Source organism: Syngnathus typhle, linkage group LG1 (genome assembly GCF_033458585.1).
Source record: "Syngnathus typhle isolate RoL2023-S1 ecotype Sweden linkage group LG1, RoL_Styp_1.0, whole genome shotgun sequence".
NCBI classification, from domain to species: Eukaryota; Metazoa; Chordata; class Actinopteri; order Syngnathiformes; family Syngnathidae; genus Syngnathus; species Syngnathus typhle.
Window position 1 is genome coordinate 25805776 of NC_083738.1, and position 16883 is coordinate 25822658.

Here is a 16883-nt window from a genome sequence, read left to right on the forward strand (position 1 = left end):
CCTCGGATTTGAATTTTGGCGGAAGCTCCACCCACCGACGTCACGTCCGCGTCACATGACTGCGGCGTAATATTATCTAAAACGGTAAATTAGAGTTATATAAAGTTCTCTTTTTTAATCAACGCGATCATTTACAACCGTTGACCAGGGAGAATCGTCGAAATTCGGCGTCTGTGGCTGAAAGCAGACGCCGAGTTCGACGTCCCGCCCAACCGCCACACTCACTCGCTTTTCAGGGCTACAAAAGTACTTCTTTTTAAAAACAATGGGTTGTATTTACCGTGTGCGCTCTGGACGGTACAGTTGCAAGCAGAAAATAAAAATATTTCTCTTGTTAGTCGTCGCTGTGTCTCGTTGCTCGGCATTGCCGTCTTCCTGTCGCGAGCCGCGCGCTCGGATTTGAATTTTGGCGGAAGCTCCGCCCATCGACATCATGTCCGCGTCATGTGACCACAACATGGCTGACATCCTATAGCAACCGCTGTTTTGTTTAGTAGACTTACAGTTGTTATGCGTTGAAATAATGGCGCAAACTCAAAATAGATTTAAATACATTAAAAAAGTCTTCCTATTTAATGACCAGCTCAGTGGCAAGATCCGCCCTTCAACGTCACGTGACCACGGTGTGGCAGACGTCATGACATGAAAAATGATGAATCATAACACACACGACATGTCATATTGTACCAATACATCAGAATGATGAGTTAAAAGTTAAATTCCCAATGATCGTCACACACACATCTGGGTGTGGTGAAATTTGTCCTCTGCATTTAACCCATCCCCGTGTGATCTTAATCCATCCCCGGGGGAGAGGGGAGCAGTGAGCAGCAGCGGTGCCGTGCTCGGGAATCATTTGGTGATCTAACCCCCCAATTCCAACCCTTAATGCTGAGTGCCAAGCAGGGAGGCAATAGGTCCCATTTTTATAGTCTTTGGTATGACTCGGCCGGGGTTTGAACCCACAACCTTCCGTCCGTCTCAGGGCGGACACTCTACCACTAGGCCACTGAGCTGGTCAAATAAGATGATCCTTTATTATTCCCTCAATGGGGAAACTCCTGTGTAAGCAGCAGTACACTTAACATATACACACACACACGCATGTGGAGAAGGGGGTAAAAGATTTTAAAAAGTAAAAGATATATATAATTAAAAAAATATGGACAGTATATACACAATATAAATAAATATTAGATAGAAAAATAGTGCAAAGGAAGAAAAAAAAATGTGCAAAAAATAAAGCAGGTAAAAAGAGTATGAGGTAGACAGATATTGCACATATGATTGCACATACGGTTATTGCACGTTAATATTCTTTGTGTGTCTTGACATGTGAAGAGATTGACAATAAAGCTGACTTTTGACTTTTTTGACTTTTTGATTATTGCACGTAATTATTGTCCGTTAGCTACAGTGATAAGCCTGGTTGTCCAGTCTGATGGCAGCAGGGAGGAAGGACCTGCGTGCGATGCCTCTCGGTGGGTCATCGTGGGTGACGAAGCCGGTCACTGATGGAGCTCTCCAGGGCTCTGACAGTCTCATGAAGGGGGTGGGAGATGTTGTCCATGATGGAGGACAGCTTAGCCACCCTCCTCCTCTCCCCTACCACCTCCACACGGTCCAGACTGCAGCCCAGGACAGAGCCGGCTTTTTTCACCACCTTGTCCAGCCTCTTTGTTTGCTACTTGGCACTATGATCATTTAGTAACTGTGTAGCTAAATTCCCTTGTCTCCTAAACATACGCATGGGTCACTGTTTATCTTGGAAATTGGCCGCACATTGCTGCAGGCCGCAATTTGTGTGTGTCGCTGGAATTACCAAAGCCGTGTGTTATTATTTAATAAATGCACCCTGTGTTCTATTTCCTGTCTTACAGTCTTAAGTCACCGAAGCGGAATCCAAATGTGAGAGACCTCCTCTGCTTGCGGTTGGAAGTCACGTTATGAAGACGTCACAGCTTGGCTTTGGCCAATTGATCCCTCAGCTCCAGCCAGGCGAGGGTGGAATAGCTGCAACTGATACTGAGTCCGACGTCAGCGCCACATATACTCCCTGAGTCGACAGCGGCGGAGGCCGAAGATTTCGATGCATTTAATGATTTGGAGTGACACGGATGTTTTGATCAACGTGTTATTTATGTTATATTTATTTGAATAACTGTTCATTTTACGTCAGTTCCTCGTTTGTGTTTATGTAACGTTACAATACCGTATGCGTATCGTTTAGGCTGTTGTTGCCTATTCGTGTCTGTTCTTGATGTTGGATTTTATCGAATTAAGTTCCGCCAAACATGCGACTTACGTTTTTTTTCTTTTTTATTATGCATTTTATGGCTGTTGTTGCGACTTGTACTCCTGAGCGACGGAAAACACTGTAGTTAGCAATCAGTAGACCAGCTTAAAAAAAATGTATGTTGATGTAACAGAACATATGTCTATACACGCGGTTGAAATGAAAGAGTGGGTTGTTAACACAAATGAACATTGAAATATTAAACATTTCTTTGAAGTTATGGACCTTGTGCGTTCTCCATTGAGCCTCTGACCTGGCCAAGCTGTTTCAGAACTCCAGGTCCCAGCCTGACTCGTCATCAGGGGGAGGGCCCTCGGTGTCCAGGGGGAAGTCATCAAAGTTGCTGTTGTCCAACGGGCCGTCCACCTGATGGCAAAAGCGTACAGCGCCGCAGAGCAAAACACCTTGAGCGGCGGGCGGTTTGTCACGCTCGGCATGCCGCGTCTTTGACGACGTCACAGTTGCTCAGCTGTGATTGGGTTAACTGAACAACCGTGACATTATTTTTCTGCAAGCAGCAGCAAAATGCACAAAGCCCTCCGATGGATCAAAGATTTGGCTGTCGCGTCATATTCTTCGAGCTGACTGCCTCTCGGAGCTCACGTGCAATCTTGGCTGGGGCTACCGTGGCGAGCCCTGCAGACGGCAAAGCGCTTCCAGCCCACGCAACCGAGGTGCCTCTAAAGGGGCGCCAACTCACCCTTGGCATAAAGGGACAGTCCAAGGTTCCCTGGCGGAGGCCATCCCAGTTGAAGCCCTCGAACCACCTGATTGCAGGAAGAAGAGGAGGGACAATGAGGGCGCGGACGACCGCCGGCCTGCACGTTATGTTACTCACTTGTGCTTCTGAATGTCCTTTACGCCGTTCTTCTGGTTCCCGAGACGTTCCGAGGGGTTGTCCCTGACACACACACACGCGCTTGCTTACGACGGCCATATTCAGCACTCGAATTCTATCATCTCCTCTACGTCTGCTCCCTTCTCGCCCAAACAGCTCTGACGTGAGCCGACTGTGAACGAGCCGCAGTCGACACCAACTGGCGCCCCGATGAGCAATTGGACGTCAATCCAAACGGACCGCGGCGGGCGAGAAGAGCGCCCTAAGTGTGCCTTCTGTGAGCGCACAATTTGGGGCCGCTGCGCAAACTGGCCCTCTTGCGACCCCACCTCTCTTAACTAAGAAGGGCAAATACTTGGTAGCCTTTGCTGGGCCACAACCTGCAGAGTCTCTTGATGAGGTTTGCGGCACTCTTGGTGATCTTTTTGGGGAATTCCACCATGTCGATCCCCCTCAAGATGATGTTGTACGTCTTCATGGGGTCCGAGCCGGAAAACGGCGGACTGCGGGACCGACCGGGAAGGGATCAACGCGCTGCCGAAGCCCGCACGATCACGCCAATGCGCACAAGACCGCCCGCCCACCTACCTTCCGCTGAGAAGCTCAAAGACCAGGATCCCCAGGGACCAGCAGTCGGCCGAGCTGTCGTGACCTTTGTTGAGGATGATCTCGGGGGCCACGTACTCGGGGGTCCCGCAGAAGGTCCAGGTCTTCTTCCCCAAGCCCACCTTCTTAGCGAAGCCAAAATCCACCTAGCGGCCGGACGCACGCACGCACGCCCGCGCCGCGCCCTCCGTTAGCGTCACGCCGCCGCTGTTGACGAGCGCCTTGAAGACTCACCAACTTGGCGTAGCCTCTGTGGTCAAGGATGATATTCTCCGGCTTGAGGTCTCGGTAGATGATCCCCTTACAGTGGAGCTCCGCCAGAGCCTCGATAACGCACGCCGTGTAGAATCTTGTGGTCCCGTCGTCAAAGGAGCCCCTGGTGGCACAGAAAGGGACAGCACGCTTGCGACGTCGGCGTTTGGGCCCATCTTTGTGACTTTCAAAGAACGCGGCCGGCGGTGCCTTCGCACACAGCGACAACGTGCTCATCCCTGCCCGACACCCACCTGTCTCTTAAGAGCGTCCACAGCTCTCCGCCAAGACAAACCTCTAGCAGCATATACAAGTATTTGGGGTCCCGGAAGGTGCGGTACAACCTGCGGACAGGGACGCATTACTGTGCTTCAGAACAGCTGGCGGCGGCCACTTATGAGTAGGGGTGTGACGATGCATCGATATAATGCTCTACGATTTGTTGGCATCGATGCTAAACGTAAACATCGATCTATATCGCCCGTTTTTGACCTCAGACATTAGACGCGACTTTATTTTGAAATCCAGTTCATTGTTGCTTGCTTCCTCTTTCCGGGAGCAGCGCGCGGCGTGTTGTGTTGTGAGCAGAGCAGGCACGTGAAAGGGGAGCCGACAACTACGCGGCTCCTGGGCTGGTGCTATGGCTAGTGTCCAAGAAGACAAGGACATTCGTTCCCCTTTGGGCTTCAAGTCATTCATTTGGAAGCACTTTGTAATTTCCTAAATAAAGAGTTTGCAGTACCTTGTTGATTTTGCGTATGAATTGTTATAAATCAGGATATTGTTCTATATTTATCGTAGAGCACTATATCGTGATGTATCGTGAATGAATCACAGCAGGCTTTAAGATATGAATTGTTATAAATCAGGATATTGTTCTATATCGATCGTAGAGCACTATACCGTGATGTATCGTGAATGAATCACAGCAGGCTTTAAGATATCGGCAAATATCGTATCGTGGTTCTTTGTATCGATATATCGTATCGTGACAAAACCCGCGATTTACACCCCTACTTATGAGGGGAAAAGAAACAATGGGCTTGAGGCCGCTGGCACGCGGGCACCTCAAACCTGCGCTTGGCACCCCACGAGCTGGACTTGTACTTTGCCTGCTTTGGACATGAACGGAGGGACTAAACAGTGACCTGATGATGAAGGGGCTGTTGACTTCCATCATGATGCGGCGTTCCGACAGGATGTGCTCCTGCTGCCTGGTGTCCAGAATGTGGCGCTTCTTCAACACTTTGAGGGCGAAGGAGCGCCCGGCGTCTCTCTTGAGCTGCACCTGAAGGCGACGCGGCCACACGTCACCACGCGTCGGCACCACGGCCGCCGGCGCGGGGACCCACCCACCATCTCCACGCGGCTGAAGCCACCCATGCCCAAGGTGCAGACCACGGCAAGGTCGTCGAGCGTCACGCCGGAGAAGAAGTCGTCCTCAGCCGGGCACCTGCGCACGTGCGTTAGTGCATCGTTGCCTCGAGGTCAATAGAGAGTTCGTCGGCGATGTACACCACTTACTTGGCTTTGACGTGCTCGTCGTCTCCCTGCTGGCGGTCCACTTCCTCTAAGCCGCCGATCAGCTGCTTGAAGGACCTGCGGAACAAAGGAGAGTGCCGTGAGGCAGCATGAACCCGACTGAGGAGCGGCCTCACTCCTTCAGATGATGTGGAAAACACACAAGGACGCCAAAGACTCTGTTTTTTAGGACTCTAAATATTCTTTTGATTTTGCTTTGTGTCGAGCAAGTTTCTGCAAGTTTCTGCCGCATTTGCTTCCGTGAAGGCATGACAGTGGCTGCTGGGATAAACAATGCACGATGTTTGCCTTGTCTGATGTGAAAGGATGGAACGTGGGAGGGGGGGGGGGGTTGTTGTAGCCTTTGCATTGCCTGTCTGGAAGAGGGGAATAATGACAGCTGGAGGGAAATGTTCATCTCGGATTCCCAGCCCTGGCCACCCCGGCTTCAAACCAAACCACCAATGCTCACTCTCTGTCTACCACCAGACAGGTGACGGCGCCCTCTGCTGTCACGCTGGCCGTACGCACATCTTCCCTACGAGACAGGAAAGGCAGCACGTTAAATGGATGGCGGGAAGGCACGGGCGACGGCGACGTGAACGGCGTAGCGCGCTTTCACCCTTTCAGCGCTTGCTCGCCAAACCAGTCGCCTTTGGACAGTGTCTTCACCGGCACCTGCTGACCACTGGGGGCGGTCTGCTGCCACACCGTCACCTGCACATGCTCACAAGTGAGATTTTGCACGAAGGAAGCCAAAAGTCATACCTTGTGAGGCCGTGCAAAGTAAAAGTGAGCAGACTTTGCCCAATCCACTTTGGCAGCGCACCTTACGGGCAGGCACGGAACGAGTAGAAAAGCTCACCTGCCCTTCACTAATAATGAAGAAGGTGTCTCCCGTGGCGCCCTGCCGGATGATGTAGTCGCCATTGCTATAGTGAGTCTGATGTGCGCAGACACACACACACACACACACACACGGGGGGTCAGATGACCAGAGAGTGACACGTGCAGGCGGGTCTGGACTCACCTCCTCCAGAACATCAGCCAGCTTGCTGAGAACGTCCTCTGGAAGGGCCTGGAAGGACGGAACGCTAGCGACAGGGAGACGCCACGTCATTTGGACGTCAGGCTGCTGCCATGTCACGACGTCAAGGTTACCTGCGCAGGAAGTCCGTGTACTGGGAATGCTTGATGAGGCCGGTCCTCATCATAATGGTCTGAAAGCCCTGGCGATCAATGGCCCACAACTTGATGTCAGTCAGAGCTGCACACACGCACATGTGCATGCGCGCACACGCACGCACGCACACGCACACACACACGCTGGAAGATGACGCCTGGACTCCGGTCCTAGCTTCAGGGGGCGCTGTCGTGTGCACTGTGGTGTACCCGTCACTGTAGCCGTGCGCGTGCAGTTGTACAAGATGGCGAGCTCGCCAAAGACTTTGCCGGGGCCGATGGTGCACAGCTTTTTGCCTTCTTTGCTCACCTCCACCATGCCCTCTGTGGACGGACGCAAAAGGGAAAACGGGAGCCGTGACTCGGAAGCAAAAGCTGCAGTGACCCACCCTCCAGAACAAAGACGCTAGATCCGTCGTCGCCCTCCTGGATGACGCAGCAGCCTTTGTCCAGGCTGGTGGGCCGCATGCAGTCCAAGATGGTGAGGATCTGGAAACGGGGCGGACGTCAAAGCGTGAGCAAAACAGACGCCAAGTGGGGGGTGAGGGTGGAGGTGTGGTGCGGGGGGGGGGGGGGGGGGATTGGGGTCTTCTCACCTGTCCATGTTCCAGATGCTTCATGAAGTCATTGTCCATCAGCGCTCTCTGGATCAGCTCGCTGGACCTGCACGCAAACACACCCTGGCTCCAATGGGGCAGGCACCTTTCTCAGGGCCAGCCTTCTCGGTCTCCCACGACCCCGACAGAGAGGCAGCCTCGGCTTGAGGTAGGAAGCGTCGCCTCTGCGCAACACACACTCCTCACGGCTCTTTTTTTTTTTCACAGCGGAAAGGAATGGTCCGAACCGCAGATGTAACGATTGAAAAGAGTCTGCAAAACACAGAACAAAAATAACATAAGCTCACTCTTTGCTCTTGCAGTAGCTGGTGAGCGTGACGTCGGTGAGTCGGGCAGGATCCAGAGCGCTGGGTTCTGCCGATATGGCCTGTCTCTTGGTGCGCTGAGGCTCATCGAGTGACGGTGCTGGCATTGCTGGAGCGCCACCTGCTGGATGCAACAAAAAAAGGTGAAGAAAATGTTAAAAAAAAACATAACCTCCGCCCGGGCGGACTTCAACAGTTCAGTGACTCAGGAGAACGTTTTGTCACACCTGCGTCGGGTGTCTGTGCAGCGGCAGTATCGTCGGTGCCCGGCATCAAACTACGATGACGGTCCAGCTCGGCCCGCAAATGGCCAATCAGGAGATCTTTGGCATCCAGTTCTGACTCCAGCTCCTCAATCAGCGCGTCTCGCTCCGTCAGCTCCTCAATCTTCCGCTGCAACGCCACCTGCAGGTCACGCAGCATGCCGCCGCCTCTCTTTGTTGCCGCCATCAGCCGAGTGCTCGTGCCCTACAAGAAAGAGACTCTTTGTTGCCGCCATCAGCCTAGTGCCCGTGCCCTACAAGGAAGAGACTCGTGTGCAGTCAGACGCGCGCAGACGTGGTTGCACAGGTCAATCCACGGTTTCCATACAAAGGAGCTGATGAGGAGAGCTTAAGTGTGGCTCGGAATAAAACAACTTAGTGTAGGCGCAAAAATAATAATAATGCATTCAATTCATATAGTGTTTTTCAAGGATCCAAAGACGCTTCAATGCTCTGTCTGTTGGTTTTCATTCAGCCTGACCAATTCCGGCTTAAAAACAGCCCAGTTTGGTTCTAAATTGGACCAACCCAAGTACAGTGAAACCTTGGCTTACGAACATCTATGTATACTTGGCAACTTTTTGGGGTCTTCAGATGGTTTTCCCCCTCTGAGTCATTGTCTCCTTTTGTCCTCCCTCTATCGTTCACAGAGTCCTTTGACCATGTGTTGGTTGTTGGGTTTCACTTTCAAAGAGGACTAAGTAAAAAAAAAAAAGTTTTTTTAAAGAGGACGAAACAAACGCCTGCCTTACCTCCTTGTTGTGACTTCAGCACGCTTCTGGAATGAGGATTTGGAAGAATGTTCTGTCGGCGCGTCCTCGGATGAGCTACTCACACGTGCATGCGCACAGGTGACTTTGACAGCTCCTCCTCAGAAAAAAGAGAAAAAAAAGAGCAAAGAATCTGCCACAAATCTTTGCGTTGAAGAAACCGAAGAACTGTGAGCGAAACATTTAGCTTGTGTCAGAAGTCATCAAAGATACAAAGCGTGTATGATTTGGCAAAGGATAAACATATCAACCCACCCCGAACTATAGGCCTGGGACTGAGGTCCGCCACAAGCTCACACAACTTCATAGTACATACATTTGTGGTCGGTCACTCAACCGCGCAGAAGAAATAAATATCCTCCGAACCCGATGGTCGACTTTTGTGCGCTGTCTGCTCTGCCGCTAGGGGGCGGCCGCGCGGGAGGGCGAGCAACGAGTGTGCTCCGATTACTCGGACGAAGAAGGCTTCCGCAGACAAATAACATGGCGGCGCCCGAGAGCGGCGAGCAAGCGAGCCAATTGGAATTGTATCCTTGGATTGCAGTGATGTTGAAGCGTCGAGAGTTCTCTTTGCAGTTTCAGCCAAACTAGCAATAAGGTTATCGCGTCTCCGACGTCTCTGGGCCTGATTCTCCGCGAGCGAGCTTGGCTTCTTTCCTGAGCGCTGACGTCGAGTCACTCGCACACGTTTCCTTGACCCTCCCCTTTTCTAGCTCGCTGCAAGTTCCCTTCCAGTCGGCGCGCCAGGCCGCTGTGGCTCTGCGCTCGCTGAGTCCCGACCGCGAGCCCCGGCGATGAGGCGTCCGCAAGCGGCTGACGCTCGCCGGGAGTGTGCTCAGCGCGTGAGGAGCCTTCGCCCGGCCCCGCTGCCGTCGCCCGCACGCCCACCCGCCAGTGACCTCTTGTGACCTTTTCAGGAAGTGGCGTGCAGAGCAAGCTCGCGTCCTTCGCGTATCCGTCAACTCCTTCCTGGAGCACCTCGGCCTGGTCTTGGAGACCATGCGTGCCTTTCCCGCCGACGTCGGACAGGATCCTCACAGCGTTCTTGGTCGTCCACCTTCGATGGACACGCGAGGGCCCGCCTTCATGGAAAACTTCAGCGAGCCGATGCTGCGTTCTTGATTTAAAGTTTTTAGCGTTAAGCATGTTTATCCTTTTTTTTCCTAAGTTGATTTCATCGCGCGCTTGATTACTGGCGTCAGCTATTGCCCAAAATGTCGCCACGAGCTGCTGTAGACGCAAGGCAGCCAAGCCAGCGCTCCGTTGGTTTTGCTCTGACCATTGTGCTCGTCTGCGTTGGGGCAGGGTATTTTTGGTTCTTATTTAAATGTTTTTCCCCTGATCTCACGTGTGCTTCATGTGTAAATGTACGTATCATTTTGCTTTGAATAAAAACAGAAGTCGCCTGCCTTTTTCTTTTTTTTTCTGGTTTGCTTCCTTTGTTCAGTTTGTGTCAAAGTACAAATGAAATCGCAGGGGTGTGACGGACCTGCCGAACCGCAAAAGGTGACACCTGGCTTCACTTGAAGTGTCCTGCCGTTTCTTCCTTGGGTCCTTCCCCGTTTCCTTCCGTCCTGGATCAAAAGTCGTCGTCGTTGCAAATGTCCAGGTAGACGTCAAAGGCTTCTCGGTTGCAGTTTCCGTCGGGCGTGAAGACGTACTTGTGGAAGGTGCCGTCCACGCAGATGGCTGCCATAGAGAGCAAAGGAAATGTTAGAGGCAAAATGTGGCCGGTGCGCAGCAAACGACGACCCCTCCCTCGGACCGATGACGGAGTTGACGTTCTTGGATGTGTTCTTCCCGAAGGCGCAGATGCAGGCGCACTCGGCGGGCACGGTGAAGCTGGCCAGCGACCACTGGCTGTCCACGTACTGGCCGATGACGGGGCCCACCTTGCCCACGCGCGCCAACCTGGCAGGCGCACACGCACGTTGAAGAGGGAGTGGGCGAGGGAGCGGGGCGGCGGCCTTACGCGGAGCGGCGGTCTTACGCGGAGCGGCGGTTAAGTTTGGTGTCTTTCAGGGCGAAGATGCGGACCGTCCCTTTGTCACTGGATGCGCACAAGAAGGACGAGTCGTGACTGAAGTTGAGGCTGTGCAGGTGCGGGGAGGGGACATGGTCAGCGGTGAGCAAACCGACAATTAAAAAAAATAATAATAATAAGGGGGGGGGCACGCTTACCAGTAGAGCGTGGCGGGGTCGGTGCCTCGCCGCAGCTCCACCAGTTTGTCGCGGCTGCTGGTGTCAAAGAGGCGTATGAGCGTCCCCTTGCGAGAGGCCGAGGCGGCCACGCTTCCCGGCTGGTTGAGCGCCAGGCAGGCGATCTCGCTCTGGTGCGCGTTGATGGTGAACGGCGCCGACGACGTCCCGGGCTTGCTGTTGGACAGGTCCTGGAGGGCGGGAGCGGACTAATGACGGCGACGCAGGCTCTCCCGCGTACGCTTGGAAGTGTGAGGGGCAATTTACCGCCAGCTGCAGACTTCCACATTTGTGTCCCGGGAAAACCAGCAGCTGCTTGTCCAGACTCGGACACAAGTCGCACAGACCTGGTGGAAAAGCAGACGCTAATAAAAGGAAGCCGCGCGACTGACTGGCCGAGCGCTCGCTGGCTCACTCGCTCACCTTTGGGGTTGTCGCGCGTATTAAACTCAAAGAGCTTGAGCGGCTTGTCGGGTAAGCTGTACACATAGATCCTGTTCTTCAACACCATGACGATCCTGGGAGGAGGCAGCCCGCCAATTTGTTTGCTTTCAACGTTTGCGCTCCTCTCGGCCAGTTTAGCGAGCCGCCGCCACTCACTTGTCGTGTCGCATCCGGACCGCCAGCACCGGCTTGGTGAAGGTGAACTCCAGGACCAGCTTGTCTTTGGCGTCTCGGGAATCGCACGCGTCATCCCAGATCAGCACTGAAAAGTCACACCGGTTGGCTTCATGGTCGTGCTCGCCCAATTCAAAAGGCACCCACCGGATATCTCAGAGAACTTGGGGCTGACTCCGCCCCCGACCACGGCCAGCAGGTTGGAGCGATGCAGCATGGAGCACGACGCCACGCTGCCCACCTGCTCGTGATCTGCAAAGCAGACGGCGGGCCATGTTAGCAGGCGCCCGGCCAGCGCCGAGCAGCAAGACGCTCACCCAAGTGGCCCTTCTCCATCAAAGGCTCCACATTGTAAATGCGCACACCAGACTCCATGGAGCAGCAGAAACAACCTAAAAGCAAAGCAACGACTGTCACATCTCCAATCCGGTCATGCATTTAGGTCTATATATCAACCTATTTTAGATCTAAAAATCAACCTATTTTAGACGTCTATTTCTGGTCTATTTTAGATCTATAATTAAACCTATTTTAAACGTCTACTTTAGGTCTATAAATCAACCTAAGGGTCTATAAATCAACCTAATTTAGGCGTCTATTTTAGGTCTATATATCAACCTATTTTAGATCTAAAAATCAACCTATTTTAGACGTCTATTTCTGGTCTATAAATCGTCTATTTTAGGTCTATATATCAACCTATTTGAGATCTATAATTAAACCTATTTTAAACGTCTACTTTAGGTCTATAAATCAACCTAAGGGTCTATAAATCAACCTAATTTAGGCGTCTATTTTAGGTCTATATATCAACCTATTTTAGATCTAAAAATCAACCTATTTTAGACGTCTATTTCTGGTCTTTAAATCGTCTATTTTAGGTCTATATATCAACCTATTTTAGACGTCTATTTCTGGTCTATTTGAGATCTATAATTAAACCTATTTTAAACGTCTACTTTAGGTCTATAATTCAACCTAATTTAGGCGTCTATTTTAGGTCTATATATCAACCTATTTTAGATCTAAAAATCAACCTATTTTAGACGTCTATTTCTGGTCTATAAATCAACCTATTTTAGATCTATTTTAAACGTCTACTTTAGGTCTATAAATCAACCTAAGGGTCTATAAATCAACCTAATTTAGGCGTCTATTTTAGGTCTATATATCAACCTATTTTAGATCTAAAAATCGACCTATTTTAGACGTCTATTTCTGGTCTATAAATCAACCTATTTTAGATCTATTTTAAACGTCTACTTAAGGTCTATAAATCAACCTAAGGGTCTATAAATCAACCTAATCTAGGCGTCTATTTTAGGTCTATATATCAACCTATTTTAGATCTAAAAATCAACCTATTTTAGACGTCTATTTCTGGTCTATAAATCAACCTATTTTAGATCTATAAATAAACCTATTTTAAACGTCTACGTTAGGTTTATAAATCAACCTAAGGGTCTATAAATCAACCTAATCTAGGCGTCTATTTTAGGTCTATATATCAACCTATTTTAGATATAAAAATCAACCTATTTTAGACGTCTATTTCTGGTCTATTTGAGATCCATAATTAAACCTATTTTAAACGTCTACTTTAGGTCTATAAATCAACCTAAGGGTCTATAAATCAACCTAATCTAGGCGTCTATTTTAGGTCTATATATCAACCTATTTTAGATATAAAAATCAACCTATTTTAGACGTCTATTTCTGGTCTATAAATCAACCTATTTTAGATCTATAAATAAACCTATTTTAAACGTCTACGTTAGGTTTATAAATCAACCTAAGGGTCTATAAATCAACCTAATCTAGGCGTCTATTTTAGGTCTATATATCAACCTATTTTAGATATAAAAATCAACCTATTTTAGACGTCTATTTCTGGTCTATTTGAGATCCATAATTAAACCTATTTTAAACGTCTACTTTAGGTCTATAAATCAACCTATGGGTCTATAAATCAACCTAATCTAGGCGTCTATTTTAGGTCTATATATCAACCTATTTTAGATCTAAAAATCAACCTATTTTAGACGTCTATTTCTGGTCTATAAATCAACCTATTTTAGATCTATTTTAAACGTCTACTTTAGGTCTATAAATCAACCTAAGGGTCTATAAATCAACCTAATTTAGGCGTCTATTTTAGGTCTATATATCAACCTATTTTAGATCTAAAAATCAACCTATTTTAGACGTCTATTTCTGGTCTATAAATCAACCTATTTTAGATCTATTTTAAACGTCTACGTTAGGTCTATAAATCAACCTAAGGGTCTATAAATCAACCTAATCTAGGCGTCTATTTTAGGTCTATATATCAACCTATTTTAGATCTAAAAATCAACCTATTTTAGACGTCTATTTCTGGTCTATAAATCAACCTATTTTAGATCTATAAATAAACCTATTTTAAACGTCTACATTAGGTCTATAAATCAACCTAAGGGTCTATAAATCAACCTAATCTAGGCGTCTATTTTAGGTCTATATATCAACCTGTTTTAGATCTAAAAAATCAACCTATTTCAGATCTATAAATAAACCTATTTTAAACGTCTACTTTAGGTCTATAAATCAACCTAAGGGTCTATAAATCAACCTAATTTAGGCGTCTATTTTAGGTCTATATATCAACCTATTTTAGATCTAAAAATCAACCTATTTTAGACGTCTATTTCTGGTCTATAAATCAACCTATTTTAGATCTATAAATAAACCTATTTTAAACGTCTACGTTAGGTCTATAAATCAACCTAAGGGTCTATAAATCAACCTAATCTAGGCGTCTATTTTAGGTCTATATATCAACCTATTTTAGATCTAAAAAATCAACCTATTTTAGACGTCTATTTCTGGTCTATAAATCAACCTATTTTAGATCTATTTTAAACGTCTACTTTAGGTCTATAAATCAACCTAAGGGTCTATAAATCAACCTAATTTAGGCGTCTATTTTAGGTCTATATATCAACCTATTTTAGATCTAAAAATCAACCTATTTTAGACGTCTATTTCTGGTCTATAAATCAACCTATTTTAGATCTATAAATGAACCTATTTTAAACGTCTACGTTAGGTCTATAAATCAACCTAAGGGTCTATAAATGAACCTAATCTAGGCGTCTATTTTAGGTCTATATATCAACCTATTTTAGATCTAAAAAATCAACCTATTTTAGACGTCTATTTCTGGTCTATAAATCAACCTATTTTAGATCTATAAATAAACCTATTTTAAACGTCTACTTTAGGTCTATAAATCAACCTAAGGGTCTATAAATCAACCTAATTTAGGCGTCTATTTTAGGTCTATATATCAACCTATTTTAGATCTAAAAATCAACCTATTTTAGACGTCTATTTCTGGTCTATTTTAGATCTACAAATAAACCTATTTGAAACGTCTACTTTAGGTCTATAAATCAACCTAAGGGTCTATAAATCAACCTAATTTAGGCGTCTATTTTAGGTCTATATATCAACCTATTTTAGATCTAAAAATCAACCTATTTTAGACGTCTATTTCTGGTCTATTTTAGATCTACAAATAAACCTATTTGAAACGTCTACTTTAGGTCTATAAATCAACCTAAGGGTCTATAAATCAACCTAATTTAGGCGTCTATTTTAGATCTATATATCAACCTATTTTAGATCTAAAAATCAACCTATTTTAGACGTCTATTTCTGGTCTATTTTAGATCTACAAATAAACCTATTTTAAACGTCTACTTTAGGTCTATAAATCAACCTAAGGGTCTATAAATCAACCTAATTTAGGCGTCTATTTTAGGTCTATATATCAACCTATTTTAGATCTAAAAATCAACCTATTTTAGACGTCTATTTCTGGTCTATAAATCGTCTATTTTAGGTCTATATATCAACCTATTTTAGATCTAAAAATAAACTTATTTTAAACGTCTACTTTAGGTCTATAAATCAACCTAAGGGTCTATAAATCAACCTAATTTAGGCGTCTATTTTAGGTCTATATATCAACCTTTTTTAGACGTCTATTTCTGGTCTATAAATCGTCTATTTTAGGTCTATATATCAACCTATTTTAGACATCTATTTCTGGTCTATTTGAGATCTATAATTAAACCTATTTTAAACGTCTACTTTAGGTCTATAAATCAACCTAAGGGTCTATAAATCAACCTAATTTAGGCGTCTATTTTAGGTCTATATATCAACCTATTTTAGATCTAAAAATCAACCTATTTTAGACGTCTATTTCTGGTCTATAAATCAACCTATTTTAGATCTATTTTAAACGTCTACTTTAGGTCTATAAATCAACCTAAGGGTCTATAAATCAACCTAATTTAGGCGTCTATTTTAGGTCTATATATCAACCTATTTTAGATCTAAAAATCAACCTAATTTAGACGTCTATTTCTGGTCTATAAATCAACCTATTTCAGATCTATAAATAAACCTATTTTAAACGTCTACTTTAGGTCTATAAATCAACCTAAGGGTCTATAAATCAACCTAATTTAGGCGTCTATTTTAGGTCTATATATCAACCTATTTTAGATCTAAAAATCAACCTATTTTAGACGTCTATTTCTGGTCTATAAATCAACCTATTTTAGATCTATAAATGAACCTATTTTAAACGTCTACGTTAGGTCTATAAATCAACCTAAGGGTCTATAAATCAACCTAATCTAGGCGTCTATTTTAGGTCTATATATCAACCTATTTTAGATCTAAAAAATCAACCTATTTTAGACGTCTATTTCTGGTCTATAAATCAACCTATTTTAGATCTATAAATAAACCTATTTTAAACGTCTACGTTAGGTCTATAAATTAACCTAAGGGTCTATAAATCAACCTAATCTAGGCGTCTATTTTAGGTCCATATATCAACCTATTTTAGATCTAAAAAATCAACCTATTTTAGACGTCTATTTCTGGTCTATAAATCAACCTATTTCAGATCTATAAATAAACCTATTTTATACGTCTACTTTAGGTCTATAAATCAACCTAAGGGTCTATAAATCAACCTAATTTAGGTGTCTATTTTAGGTCTATATATCAACCTATTTTAGATCTAAAAATCAATCTATTCTAGACGTCTATTTCTGGTTTAAAAATTAACCTATTTTAGACGTCTATTTTTGGTTTAAAAATAAACCTTTTTTAGACGTCTATTTTTGGTTTAAAAATCAACCTATTTTAGACGTCTATTTTCGGTTTAAAAATCGACCTATTTTAGATGTCTATTCTTGGTTTAAAAATCAACCTATTTTAGACGTCTATTTTTTGTTTAAAAATCAACCTTTTTTAGACGTCTATTTCTGGTCTATAAATCAACCTATTTTAGATCTATTTTAAACGTCTACTGTAGGTCTATAAATCAACCTAAGGGTCTATAAATCAACCT

General features: G+C 45.9%; 2 protein-coding genes and 1 long non-coding RNA gene across 14 annotated transcripts; 1 reads left to right on the forward strand and 2 right to left on the reverse strand.

Moving 5' to 3' along the window:
* Positions 1 to 1018: 1018 nt before the first annotated feature.
* LOC133167378 (cGMP-dependent protein kinase 1-like) lies at positions 1019 to 8750 on the reverse strand. 11 transcript variants are annotated; one of them, XM_061298458.1, is made up of 22 exons: positions 8633 to 8750; positions 7845 to 8085; positions 7600 to 7741; positions 7292 to 7358; positions 7085 to 7184; positions 6906 to 7019; positions 6675 to 6780; positions 6544 to 6607; positions 6379 to 6456; positions 6136 to 6230; positions 5986 to 6051; positions 5517 to 5591; positions 5349 to 5445; positions 5141 to 5280; positions 4247 to 4336; positions 3975 to 4116; positions 3723 to 3886; positions 3515 to 3637; positions 3135 to 3197; positions 2997 to 3063; positions 2550 to 2662; positions 1019 to 1628 (listed from the first exon to the last, which is right to left on the reverse strand). In XM_061298458.1, the coding sequence occupies exons 2-21, from the start codon at positions 8065 to 8067 to the stop codon at positions 2564 to 2566; spliced, it is 2115 nt and encodes a 704-aa protein (XP_061154442.1). In that variant the 5' UTR covers positions 8068 to 8085; positions 8633 to 8750; the 3' UTR covers positions 1019 to 1628; positions 2550 to 2563. The 11 variants fall into 11 exon arrangements, with proteins under 11 accessions (XP_061154442.1, XP_061154241.1, XP_061154581.1 ...); XM_061298257.1 differs by having other exon boundaries at positions 2522 to 2662; XM_061298597.1 differs by having other exon boundaries at positions 1563 to 2025.
* A 298-nt stretch (positions 8751 to 9048) lies between these two features.
* LOC133144357 (uncharacterized) lies at positions 9049 to 10060 on the forward strand. 2 transcript variants are annotated; one of them, XR_009710672.1, is made up of 3 exons: positions 9049 to 9177; positions 9364 to 9492; positions 9568 to 10060. It is a non-coding gene; the product is annotated as an uncharacterized LOC133144357 (long non-coding RNA). The 2 variants fall into 2 exon arrangements; XR_009710671.1 differs by having other exon boundaries at positions 9364 to 10060.
* Positions 10061 to 10164: 104 nt separating this feature from the next.
* On the reverse strand, positions 10165 to 11935 carry LOC133171366 (WD repeat domain phosphoinositide-interacting protein 4-like). Its single transcript, XM_061304723.1, has 9 exons — positions 11785 to 11935; positions 11615 to 11719; positions 11450 to 11555; positions 11273 to 11367; positions 11117 to 11196; positions 10832 to 11040; positions 10641 to 10742; positions 10416 to 10561; positions 10165 to 10339 (listed from the first exon to the last, which is right to left on the reverse strand). The coding sequence occupies exons 1-9, from the start codon at positions 11903 to 11905 to the stop codon at positions 10230 to 10232; spliced, it is 1074 nt and encodes a 357-aa protein (XP_061160707.1). The 5' UTR covers positions 11906 to 11935; the 3' UTR covers positions 10165 to 10229.
* Between the last annotated feature and the right edge of the window lie 4948 nt (positions 11936 to 16883).